The 13,170-nt window shown below is 37.9% G+C and overlaps 1 protein-coding gene across 3 annotated transcripts in view; it reads left to right on the top strand.

Annotated features, from left to right (window-relative positions):
• MLLT10 (MLLT10 histone lysine methyltransferase DOT1L cofactor) overlaps positions 1–13,170 on the top strand; it is a 121,930-nt gene that overhangs the window by 99,817 nt on the left and 8,943 nt on the right. For all 3 annotated transcript variants that reach the window (XM_061996316.1, XM_061996317.1, XM_061996318.1), the window contains 6 exons: positions 2,777–2,894; positions 4,216–4,288; positions 8,621–8,775; positions 10,396–10,584; positions 10,973–11,061; positions 11,181–11,542. In XM_061996316.1, the coding sequence (XP_061852300.1) occupies positions 2,777–2,894; positions 4,216–4,288; positions 8,621–8,775; positions 10,396–10,584; positions 10,973–11,061; positions 11,181–11,542 (986 nt within the window). The remainder of the gene's footprint in view (positions 1–2,776; positions 2,895–4,215; positions 4,289–8,620; positions 8,776–10,395; positions 10,585–10,972; positions 11,062–11,180; positions 11,543–13,170) is intronic.

The following is a 13,170-nucleotide window of genomic DNA, read 5'->3' as shown; positions in this document are numbered from 1 at the left end:
GTGAAACATGAAGCTCCTGTTTCACCTTTAAATAATGTAGCACTCCTCCATCTCCTCTACTTTCTTGTCAGATAAAGTCGTCACATACATAATAAAGCTTCACAAATGGTTACTGTTGTCATTTTGCATTGCCATTTAAAAACAAAAGTATTTAAAAATTTTTTTATTTACCTCCAGCTTGAACAATTTATTCATGTGACATTTTGAGTTGCATAGGCTACATGATGGCACTAGAACTTGTGTAGTTCCAACTTACTGTAGGACACCTTTACTATTATTTTAGTATAAACAGAGTTTAAGTTTAGGGTGAACCACCACTTGTGAAAAAACTCAAGTTCTTAGGTATTGTTTAAATCACACTAAGTCTTTTGATCTTTTACATCAACCCACTTAGCAAACATTGTTTAATTCCTTTGATGTCTTTTGTTTTGTGATGTGATGGTTACTCAACAGACTTTAGCAACTCCTTTCAAGATACTTGGATACTTTCAGAAAGTTCTTAAAGCTATTTCGGCATGTTTCATTGAAATAAACACGTATTCTCTTTGCTGATTATAGCTGCTCTGCCACCATAAATTAATATCTAGTTGTTGTTGCATGGTTTTAAGCAGCCTTGCAGTGAATTACAGAGACAGAGAGTAAGTATATCAGATTTTTGTGTGAAAAGTGAGCCTGCACTTACTAGAATTAAGAGAAATATTGGAGTATTCTAAAACTTAACAGAAATAAGACCTGGTGTTTGTAGCTGAAAAAAACACCCCAAAACTTCCCCAAACTATACTAGTGGACTTCATAACCTTAACCAATTTATTTAAGTAGATATTTTTATTTTGTTAGTCATGTCTCATAGATGATCTGGAAGCAAATAATAGTTGTATAATAATCCATTCTGTAAGGTTTCACAAAAGGATTTCACAAAAAAGTACATTGTTTCTGAAGGTTGTTAGTGAATTATAATAGTAGAGCTGAAATAGTGCTATAGGTGTTTATTAAAGAAGCTGTGCAGTCTTGCTGCCTTCATCAGCGTTGCAATACTAACATGTACTGTATTTCTGGAAGCTGTTATACATGGCTAGGTGGAAGTGCCTGCAATATTTTAAAGGCTTACAACTAATTCAGATTAATTTTAAATAGGTTCTAATATAATTTTTTTACAAAAAGGAAGTAACATACAATTGAAGTGAAACTGTGGTTCTGTGTCTAGCAATCTTACACATACCTTTAAACTAAAAAGCGAAAAATACCTGATCATTCTAAGTAATTACATGTGTTTTGTTCTGACTTTGTGACAGTAGAAGAATGTATCAGGCACAATTTCTCACCAGTACATAGTAAATAAAGCATCATTGAAAACAGTTGTGAGAATTCATAAAAGTCCATTCATCAAGTTTAATATGTTGGCTGAAAGCCAAAACTTAATGGTAGTGTGTGATTCTTTCCAGAGACATAGTTTATACTCTGTAATATTTTGTTGTAATAACCAGTATGTTTCCCCTGTCTCTGGTGTGCAGTTATACGTGTCAAAATGTCCCACAAATTGAGTTCCTTACTGTTCACCTTCTCTCTTTTTTTTTAAGTTTCCTTTGTAAAGGTTGTTTACTTTTTCTTAAAAGATTCCTTTTAAGACCAGTGATCACACAGGTTGTGTATCTTTGAAACATTCCCCCCCCATATTTTCTTTGTTCTGAAACAAATTTTTTATCACATAGGAAAATGCCTTTTTAATAAGCAGCCGTGCCTTTTTTCCTTTGATTGCCTGTCTCTGCAACTCAGCATTTGACACAAATCTTTTCTTCGAAAGGGAAAAAGCATAAGCAGCCAAGGAAGAAGGTATTTTTATTGCGTTGGATTATGCAAGATTTTGGCCAGCCTCCTTAGCTTCATCTGTTTAAGGGTTCATTTTCGCTTGTTTGGCACAAGTCCCAGCAGAGACCTTCAGAATTGTGGTTAGCAACATGAATGAACACAAACTTTGGGAGCTCTTCAATAAGTAGAGCTGGCCAACTGCCAAAAATACAGTTCCTTATATGGGGTCAGGGCAAAGCTGTGATTCGGTGAGCCCCCTATTGTATAGAAAACATACTTGTAATGGCTGTTTGTGTTCTTTAAAATAAAAACAAAACAAAACAAAAAAACACCAGGCTTCCAAGTCTATCAAAATAGGAAGTAACAAAATAGTGTGCAGGTTTTACTAATGATGGAGTCGAGCAAAGGAAATATGGCTCTGTGTAGTTAAACTGTAGAGCTGAAAGTTGGACCTTTTGACCTCCACAGCCGGCTTGTGATGTAAGGAACCCAAGCATTTGTGAGACATCTGTTGTCTACCTGCCCTTATTTTGTAAATGGTTTAATAAGATTAAATAATTAGTAGGATAACCACATGGTCGCCATGCTACTAAGTCCTAACATTGAGTGCATACTTCAGGATTGCAAGCAAGTCTACCCATCCTGCTACACTGGTGGTTTAAAAATGCAATTTAGGTATTATTAATATTTACTGCAGTATGTTTTTTATTAGAAGGTTGGATTTTTTTTCTTTCATTAACAGATCTTGCCAACAACGAATAAAACACACTTTAAAACCTGATATATTTTCAAAGTAATACAATTCTATTTTTGTACTTGCAAATGGAAAATAGTGTTTTTTCTTTTAAATACAAAATCCACTCAAAAAAGATTAATTGTGCATTAGGAAGACTTCTTTAAAACATACGTAGCGTTTCTCACCCTTTATTTTTTTTAAAAAAAGATTCAAGTTGTAATTGGTTTCTTGCAGGCAAACACCCTACCTGGATCTTCTCTCAGTCTGCCTCCATCCCACATGTACGGCAATAGGCTGAATCCCAATTCAGCAATGGCAGCACTTATAGCTCAGTCTGAGAACAGCCAAGCAGGTAAGCTTGCTGCTGCTGCTGACTAAGGGGCAGCTTTTACATCCTTAAGGACCGAAAGAAAATACTGTTGAATTTTAATTTTGAACTCTTTCTCAGCATTTCGTTCTGAAGTTCTCTGTATAAAGTTGTTACATGTTGGAAGTAATTTCTTAGTTGTCCTGCAGAACAGCGAGCCTTCTCTTCCTCGTTTTTTTCAGTGTCTGAAATGTAAATGTTTAAGCAGAGCCATCAGCAGGCAGGAATGCAACAATGTCTCCTGTGACTTCTGTGATTGATGTGTTCAGTTTGGAGCTCTTTGCACAGCTCTGGGTTTTGTCGTGAATAGTTTAAACCTTTATTTGCATAATTCATGAAATTGCATTACATACAACTTCGTGTGAAAGAGAATCCCGTTAGAGAACTTCGGCAGCGTTTAATAATCTTGTGAATATTTACTGATTGGCATTTTGTACCGTGTGCTCCTCTACAGTTTTAATGAGCCGCTGGCTTTGCTTTGTTTCATTCCCTCCGTAAGGATTTGTTGACATGTCGTAGTAGTCATGCCTGTTTGGGGGAAGGGAATGAGTTTAGCACTTTACCAAGAATGGATCAGTCACGTCTTTGCCCTCCAAGGGGTCGGAGGTCGCTTGACTCAGAATAGGGGGAGGGCAACCTTGAAGGGGGCAGATAGGGTTATTTTATTGAGAGGCCATAGGGAAAATAACCCTTTTGAGTCCTTCCAAGCAAAACGTTTTTGTATATTTAATGAGGCCTTTTTTGTTTGTTTTACTACCTTTTTAGCAAGGGACTTTCCTACGCTTCTGCTTATAAATAGGAATTAGTGAATTACACGCTTTCATAAAGTTTTCAGTAAATTTGCAGAATAATGTGTGCTTGTTAGGGGGCAGCAGTAAGTTTAATACGTTCTATATTTTATGAGTTGTTTTGGGATGCAAAGTGTTAAAAAAATACAGAGCATCGGGATTTGCTGTGATAAGCATACAGATTAGCTGTCCACAGCTGTGATTCATTACTTTCACCGTACAAATTAAAAGTGGCTGAGGGGAGGGTACTGCAAATGCAAACCACGCTTCTGTGCTGTAAAACTGAAAGGAATGAAAGAAGTGAACATAATCCATGGCCTGGTACAGCCTCAGAAATGTGTAAGGACAACACCTTACATGCTACAGTTCAGCAATCTTAAACTAGTTACGTATTCACCCTTCAGCAGTAACTACAGATAGAAGCTGAGAGTCAAGGTATTTTAAAAATATCTACGTCAGTTTTAAAACTCTTATCTAAGAAGAGTCGATTTATCAGCTGTGAAATATTTACACTGCAGATCAAGATCTCGGAGATAATAGCCGCAGCCTTGTTGGCAGAGGAGGTTCACCCAGAGGAAGTCTCTCACCACGGTAAGCATTATTTACATTGGAGAGTGCAGGCACAGGAAATGTTTTAAGACTCAGAAACTGCACTATCTTTTCCTAGTAATACTTGAGTGTTTAAAAGCTTATATATATATCTGTATGTATATATATATGCACATATATATGTACATTTATTTTTATATTGATATATACATCTAAAAAAACCCTCTAATATATCCAGATAGCTAAAAATATGTTGAAATTCACTTTTATATCAACTAAAATTAAGTATAAAAAGGAAGGACTTCTTTGAGGAAACGGTGACTTGCTTTAGTGGGGATTTATCTATCATTTAATCCACATGTACTACTTTCCTCCTCAGATTTGTTACCCTAGATATATTTTTGGTTGTATTTGCAAAAATTCAACATCCCATACACTTAAACCCTTCAGCAGTCACAGGAGTAAGATGATCTGAGCAGTTAAAGAGCAGTTGAAATTTCAGATGAATATTTTCTTCGCTTTCTCTCACGACTTCAAAAGATGTAACAATTCTCTGTGGGGGAAAAAAAAAAGTACTTTATCTTGGTTTTCTTGTTCATCTGCAATTCACCTCTGCTACAGAAGTTTGAGATAAGAATTCTGCTGGAATTGTATCACATTATTTTCCTTTAAAGTGTTTGCTGTTAAAATGTCAATATTATGCTTGAAATACTTCAGTAATATTTTGCATGCAGTTTAAGTGAACCTTTGTTTTGAAAGGGCTTTATTTTGAACATACATTTTCCAGATAAATTAGATTTTATAGTGTTATTACTGTATTTTTTTTTAATTTGGGAACTAACCACAGGGATTTTATCTTGGCAACCATTTTAGGATAGCTGGAAAATGATAGTTGCACAGGTAGCAGCATTGTAAAAATGCTGTTACAGCATGTGTTTATTATAGTAATTTAAAATAATATCTCCAAATTAGGTAATTTAATGTACATGCCTTTTGTTGATGATCCTGTATTATATTCCTTAATTAATCAAAAGACTCCTTGTCAAATGGGGTGAAAATACCCATTATACCACTAGGTGTTATTACCTAGTCATGAACTGGCTTTTAAGCTTTTCAATATGTGTTGTTTCTAAAACAATGCTCAACAATTGGGAAATTCCAGAACTTTGATTATGTATTAAATAGTCCTCTTAAGCATATATGATATAGTATTTACAAGTTTTAGTGCCTTCTTAATTTACATGCAAAGACCTGGTCTTTGTAGGATTCACATAGTTGTGTTCAGGCAGTCTTTAGTCTTTTATTTGGGAAGCTAAACTTCTTAAACAGGATGCTTCTACAGAGTGTGTGTTCAGGTTATATACACCTCAGTACTTACAATATGGTCAAATTTCATCTGATTTTGTTGGCAAAGTAAAGTTGTATGATACAAAAGCCATCTCAGTCCATAATCACAGAGTTTCCTTCAGCATATGGAAGCTGTAGCACTTTGCACAGCACAGATAGCTTTTGCTTGCCAGTAGAGTTGTTAAATAACGAGCCAACAAAGGGCAGGGTGAAGGGAGGGGGGAAAATCACTGCTGTAGTTCGAGAATAGAAGGATGGAAAACCTTTTTGTCTGAAATACCTAGCATGAAAAAATTTAGAAAACTTATGCATTCAATGAAGTTTAGTAGTCAGCAAATTTCACCTCTGGTTTGTGTGATAAGAAAGTTCTCACATATGTCAACATTTCTAAACTGTGTAGGTAACTCCCTACCTTTTTCTACATAAATAAAGATGCAGCTCTAATTACTTAAAATATGGTTTGTATTGAATAAAAAGCTAACTTCAAAAATCTGCTATCTGGCAACTGCAACTCTGAATGTTACCTGCTTTACCTATTAAAATGATTTTGCTGCAAATTCTGACTCAATTCCCTTTGAAGCTTATGAGATACATAAATAACACACTTCTTTGAAAGAACCATGTAATTTTCAAATAGCTGCTTAAAATAAAAACACTTGCAGAAACAATTATTTGCTGTTGATGACACAGCCGATTGCAGCTCTTCAGCGAAGACATATGTGACTCATGAGCTATACGGTCATTTGAAATTCATATTGTTGTATCTTTGTATCCCTATATAACCAGTGTTTGATGTTTAAGCTGTCATCTTTAAAATTTTAATATATAGGAGAAATAGAAATGTACCTGGTATATGTGAGCTGTTTCCGTTTTGCAAAGGAATTGCTGCTTTTCCCAAGGCAGCACTTAAACTTTTTTAACCCCATACTTAACCTTAGATTTAAAAATGTGTTATGCAATACTTGCATTAAAATACATATGTATGCCTATACTTAAATGCAGTTTTGCTCACAATTGCTGCTGTAGGAGTAGGAATAACTATACCCCAAACTTAAACAAAGAACAGTTGCAATATGAGGGATTCCCATCTCAGTGACGGCATCAGGCCTGTGCACATTTATAATTCTATTGGAAAGTACAGTAAGATACTATTTGGAATAAGGATTCAACTCCAGTATGCAGGAACTGTATTGTGTCTTATGAGTGAGATAGGGGTTCAGCAGGAATAGGATGGATTGACTATATTGTGATACATGGCATTCTAGATTATTTTTCACCCTTCCTGTACAGGCTTCTGGTGAAGAATTTGCAGAGGTTTTACAGTCATGTGTTGCTTTGTTTCTACCTTTGTGAAATTGATAGGAAGCAGTCCTAAGCTCAACAAGAGCTTTGTTGGTGATTTATAAGTCAAATGGCGCGATCTGTTAAGAGTAGAGTTACACGCCCTTTCGAAGCATGTGTGGAGAAACTTGTGGGGGAGGTTGTGTGGTGGCTTTTTGTATTTGTTTTCTGGTTTTGTTGTTGGTTTCTTTTTTGCTTGATTTCTTTTTTTAAAGTGTGATGTGATACCTCTGTTCATAATGTTTCCACATAAACCTTCCTTCCTATCAGTTCAGCACGTCATGTAAACAACTAGTTTTAAGGCTGTTTTTGCCATGTCGTGTGCTGAACTGTTAAATGCTGTTGAGTTGTCATCTGTGTTAAAAAACACTGCCTTGGTTACTCATTCATCAGAGCTTTTTGTTTTAACAAGTGTTTTTCTTCTTTCATCCTGTATGCAAGAGAGGAATTATTTACAAATACTTACAGAGCTCTTAAGTCACCTACTTAAAACCTTTTCTCGTAAAAATCGGTTTTCTCTGGTGCCTACAAAATGCTTGACAGTCATTAGGTAGCTAATGTGCTGTGACCACTGCTTATTACACTAATCATAATTAACACACCGATTTCCTGAACTCTGTTGTTCTGTACTGGGACTATAGTGGTCTTGTTAGTAAGTTTGCCTTATGTGTAGAGCAAGTACAGTGTGATCCTGTGATGGTACTAATAGCTATTACTTACAGTAATAACTAATATATAAGAACCCGAATCTGAGCTCACTGGAGTTCATTAGGGAACAAAATAAACCCCCACCAAGACCCCTAACAAAAACAACAACCAACTTTTAATGGGCTTTGGTGTTGGTCCATTATGAGGAATGGGACCATGCATACATGAGGCTGGAATCCTGAGTCAGGAATATGTTGAGCATCTGCTTTTGCTCATGTAAAGGTTAATTTTTGTCCCATCCAATGCAAAAGAAGCCTTCTCATAGGGCTTGGGGGTAGCAGCTTTCTCAGTGACTCTCTGCTGGATATTTAGTTTTTTCCCTGGATAAGCCATGTGGCAAAGGGATTATTCTTTGAAATATGTGTGATTATGAGTAAAAAATGAAGCCTGTTAAGTATGCACAGGTCAGGCAGAGATAACTAACTTTCATTGCATCCCTTGTGAAGTAATATTTTCATGTAGTCCCTCAAAAATCTGGTTTTGCATGATTCTTTTTAAAACAAATCAGGCAGTGGAATTACATGTGGCCTTTCTATTTGAAAGCATCATTACTGTGCTGATTTTAATAACTTGTTTTTATTTTCCCCATTTTCTCTGGGAAAGATTTGAAGATTTTATTCACTATTTCTAGAGACAGGTGTTCTGTGTATCTGTGTACAATGGTTTCCTGCTGTAGAAGTATGTGGTGTATAATTCAATAGCGTGCTGTTTGTCAGATATTATGTGACTCTCTCTGAGAGAACAAGTTATGTACTTTCTCAATGCAAACTCTCACACTGTGAAAAATCCCATCTTTCTTTTATTGAAGCCTTGGCAGTGAGAAGCAGGAGTTCTTAGTGATTTTGATGAATTAACTTAGTCTTGGAAGTGTAAGACATGTAGGTGCTAAGGGCTGGCATAAGGTAGGAAACTTCAATAGCCTTTTACTAATGCATTTTCTTCCGTCCTTTAAACAATAAATTGCTCTATTTTCAACAGATCCCCTGTAAGCAGCTTGCAGATTCACTATGATCAATCAGGGAACAGTTGTGGGGAAAATCTGCCGCCAGTAGCAGCCAGCATTGAACAGCTTCTGGAGAGGCAATGGAGTGAAGGACAACAGTTTTTATTAGAGCAAGGCACCCCTAGTGACAGTAAGTACTCACAGTCTGTTTATTACTGTTTTTGTTAACTATGTTATGCAGAACTGCCACTCAGTGCTTGTCTAAGAATTTTTTAAGAACTTATTTTCTGCTGTGCATAGAAGTATATCTGTAGTGTATAACTGGGACATCGTTCTTAACGCAGCACATGGCTTCAGCAGATTACAAAAGAGTTCTCTATAATTATCTGTGTTTTTATGGATGTGGAAACTGTGTCATGTAAGAGGAAGTGACTTGCTGATCCAGCTGGTTGGTTGCAGAGTTTGGAAAGAAATTCTAGGCTTTAGATCCACTTCTGTAAATAGTATAGCACAGTTCCCCAGTTTGCTTCATACTGCGTTGTGTTGTATTGTATGTTATATTGTGCCGGCTTCTGTTGCTGTTTTAAAAGACCTATTTACAGATATTAGGCAGGTGTCCTACAGGGCTTTCCTGTTTTTATCATATTCTACATTTCTATTTAAATTCTCAAAGCAAGCAAATCAGTATTTTCTCAAGTTAATAGAGTGGAATAGTCCCAAGAATGGATACGTTAAAAGCATAAGTGATGAGGAGATCATGGAATCTCCGTTGTCAGAAATATTTCAGTATCAAACACGATGATTAATTATTTTTTTAATAGCAAGTTAGGGGGTGTGTTACAACTTACTGAACGTATTATTATTGGTATAGTGGTATCTAGTTGGTATTTTTATGAATGGTATCCTGACAAAAATGCTAATTGTGAGGAAATTCATGCAGGGATAATCCTTTAAACATGATAGCTGGAGGACAGGTTTAGCTAAGTCTTATTGCATCTCATTTGGGCTCACTGAGGGTCCCTTTGTATGCTCTTGAAGAGGAGGGATAAAAGCTAAATCCTTGGGAAATGACCAGATGTGCCTATACCAGTAGACTTATGTCTGTAGCAGGCCCAGAGGTCATGTTAAACAAATACAGTTTAGAATTTAAATCAAAAAAGCGCGAGGTCCATGTGCGTGGGTTTGCAGCGCCGGGGCCGCTCCCGCAGCCGCCGGGAGCCCGCGCTCGGGAGCGCGCCGCGCCGCGCGCGGTGCTCAGACAGCGCCCCCTGCCGGGCCGCGCCGCCCGCGGGAACGCGCCGCCGCCGGGGGCGGCGGGAAGGCGCAGAAGCCTCCCCTGCGCAGGCCTGCTCGGGGTTGCTTGGCCGTGATGTCAGTTGGGTGCCTATTTGTCAAACCTTTGCTGCTTTGATAATGTTCAAAGTTTCTAATATCGCGGCCAAAATAGATTTATTCCCTCCCTCAACTGTTCGATTAACACGTGCTACTAAAACACTTCTACTTCCGTGTTCTGGTTTGGGGATAAGTTATGTACTGCTGTTTGCTTCACGTGAATGCCAGTCCCAATGATGCAACTTTATCTGTTTTCAAGCCACAGTTCAGATATATCACAAAATCACTATCACGTGCTACATTTGCCAGCACTTTAAATTACACAAAATCCATCCCAAACCTTCCACTTAAAGTCAAATTTCTGTAACGTAGCTCTCAGTAAATTGTTTTCACATCTGACTTAAAACTAGTCTGAAATTGTAATACTGAAGTTAAAAAACGGAATGTGTTTGTGAAGGCTAACTCATTTTTACTGCAGTTTTAGGGATGCTGAAATCGTTACACCAACTTCAGGTTGAAAATAGACGGTTAGAAGAACAGATCAAGAATCTGACCGCTAAGAAGGAGCGGCTTCAGCTCCTCAATGCCCAGCTTTCTGTGCCCTTTCCAACAATAACTTCAAATCCCAGCCCTTCCCATCAAGTACATGCCTTCCCAGTACAAGCGGGTAAGCGGCAGGCAAGCCTCAAAGCGGTCCGAGCGGGTGTTTCATCCACGTGTGCTGTTGACGGGAGACACGTACACACGTGTAGGATGAGTATAGCCTGAGTATTTGTTGATGTGTTTAAATGTTGAAAAGTCAGTTGGAAGATTTGTTTGAACCGTTACTACTTGTTTCAGTGCAGTTTGTTTTTTGCTTCAGCCTGGAGCACATCTGTTTGGCTCTGTTGATTCAGCAGTTATTTAGGTAGCATTTTACTCCTCAGCAATGATTTTAAGGTTGGCTTTCCATTTTCTGTGTTTACCTTTGACGCTGTTTTGAAATGATTATTCTGAATCTTTTCACACGTTGCAGAAATGTAACCACTGTGTGTTTTTTGAAATAATTACTTTAGCACCTAGCACTGATTCCTTGAACAGCAGTAAAAGCCCTCATCTGGGAAACAGTTTTTTACCGGACAATTCTCTTCCTGTATTAAATCAGGTAATTTTTATTTCTTGCTTCTCAACTTGTTCCAAGTTAACTCATCCTCGTCCTCGCATTGTGCCGTGAGGTGAAATTTTATGCAGCTGAGGAGGTTTTGTTGTTTGTTTTTACACCAGGAGATAACCTCCAGCGGACAAAGCACCAGCAGTTCATCAGCTCTTTCCACTCCACCACCTGCTGGGCAGAGTCCAGCTCAGCCCGGCTCAGGAGTCACGGGAGTTCAACAGGTCAATGGTGTGACAGTGGGGGCACTAGCTAGTGGTATGCAGACTGTAACCTCCACCATTCCTGCAGTGCCTGCTGTGGGTGGAATAATTGGAGCGCTGCCAGCCAGCCAGCTGGCAATCAATGGAATTGTAGGGGCTTTAAATGGGGTAATTCAGACCCCAGCAACAATATCACAGAACCCTTCTCCTCTCACTCATGCAACCGTGCCACCCAATGCAACGCATCCTCTGCCAACCACGTTAAATAACAGGTAAGAATTTGCTGCTTTTACCTTTTTCCCAATAGTGCCTGTTGTTCTTTATTTTAGCTATATTTTTAACTGTCTTACTCAAAAGATACTGTTTCTTCTTTAGTCTGTAATTGTCAGACTAGGTTCTGCTCTTGATATGCGAATGAAAGAAAGAAGGCATTTAATGGAAACACAAATAAAGAAAAGATGCTTTCTCTTTAGCTTTTGGGAATCCTAGTGTCCATTTATTCCTGGTTTTTAATCAAGTCACATTCCCAAACAAATGTAATTATGTAAATGTGCTTCAGCTCTTCTTTTTAGTTCAGAAAACAATATTCCTTGTCCTGCCAATTGTTCTTTCAGGATTAAAGGAGCCCTGGAAGAGCTACCATTTGTTGCAGTAAGAGGGGGGAGGGGGAGAACACGAACAGTATGTGCTCACATAATTAAAGATGTAATAGGCATAACTAACCAGGGTAGTAATACAGTAGCATGGTGTTTGGAGTTCTCTGCATCGGAGTCCAAAGACAACAACAGTAGTTTTTCAAGTGATGTTCCTATAGATTTTTAAATGGATAAATAGATCCATGCTGGAGTATTTGTAACAGCTCTTCCCCAAAGCCAGGTATCCTCAGCAGCATAAACTGCTGCTGCTTGAGCTGCAAGGCAAATGGGTAACAAAAGGAGATAGCTGCTTTCCAGGAAGGGGAAGGGACTGCTTGGTCTGGAAGTATTTGGGATAGAGCATAGCCTGGGCTAACTCATTCTCCCAGCAACCCTTCCCCCCACTCATGTGTTGTCCTTTGCTTGGAAGGAGCAGAAACGCCTGCAGATAGGGAGTGGATTACTTGTCTTTAAGCAGAGTTTATTTTTGGAGATTATGGTTGATTGCCCACCAAAAAAAGGCCTATGTGATTGGAATGATGCAAGAGATCCTAGTTTTGTGGCTGCTTTTTCCAGTTTCTTTGCTCTTGGTTGAGCAGCTCCTGAATAGTCATGTAGTATAATCACTGTGTGGTGTTGCTTCCGTAGGTTCATTAAACCTGACACTGTCAAGGGTGTCATCTTGTTTTGATGTGCTATTATGTTTGCTGAGGAAGTTATATGAAAAATATACTATGAAAGTTTATATCATATATGAATGTAACATTTCATAGATTAAACAAAAGACATTTTGTTAATGAGAAGTTACCTGCTTTCCTGAGTATCAGAGGTCTGCTGAAAACACAGGCGTTTCCTGTAACTCTCCCCAAAAGTGTGAGGAAGAGTGAGAAACAGTAGTTAACATCATTGATTTTTGTCTAGTTGTCTAATGCTTTCCACTTTCAGGTAATGCCAAAACATACTGGTCATGCTGTGTTTTTCTGATATGATTTTTCTTAATACCCAGATGATTTATTTCTGACTGTTTATACTGCAGAAGTTCTTTAGTTTCTTTTTTTCAAATACCCACTTTAACTGCTGTAACTCTTGAATGTGTAGCCTAGTAGTAGACTACCACAGTTCACACAGAATACTGCAGCTAGTATCCTGTTCTTAAACTCTCATTCTAACTGTTGGCATAATCTGGAGTACCTCAGTGATTCCTTATTTCTTCTACAACAAGCTTATGATACACAACTCTGCCAGCATTTCTGTTTCTCTCTTTC

This window comes from Colius striatus, chromosome 5 (genome assembly GCF_028858725.1).
Source record: "Colius striatus isolate bColStr4 chromosome 5, bColStr4.1.hap1, whole genome shotgun sequence".
Taxonomy (NCBI): domain Eukaryota; kingdom Metazoa; phylum Chordata; class Aves; order Coliiformes; family Coliidae; genus Colius; species Colius striatus.
The sequence above is the reverse complement of the archived record's forward strand: the minus strand, read 5'-3'. Positions and strand labels throughout refer to the sequence as shown.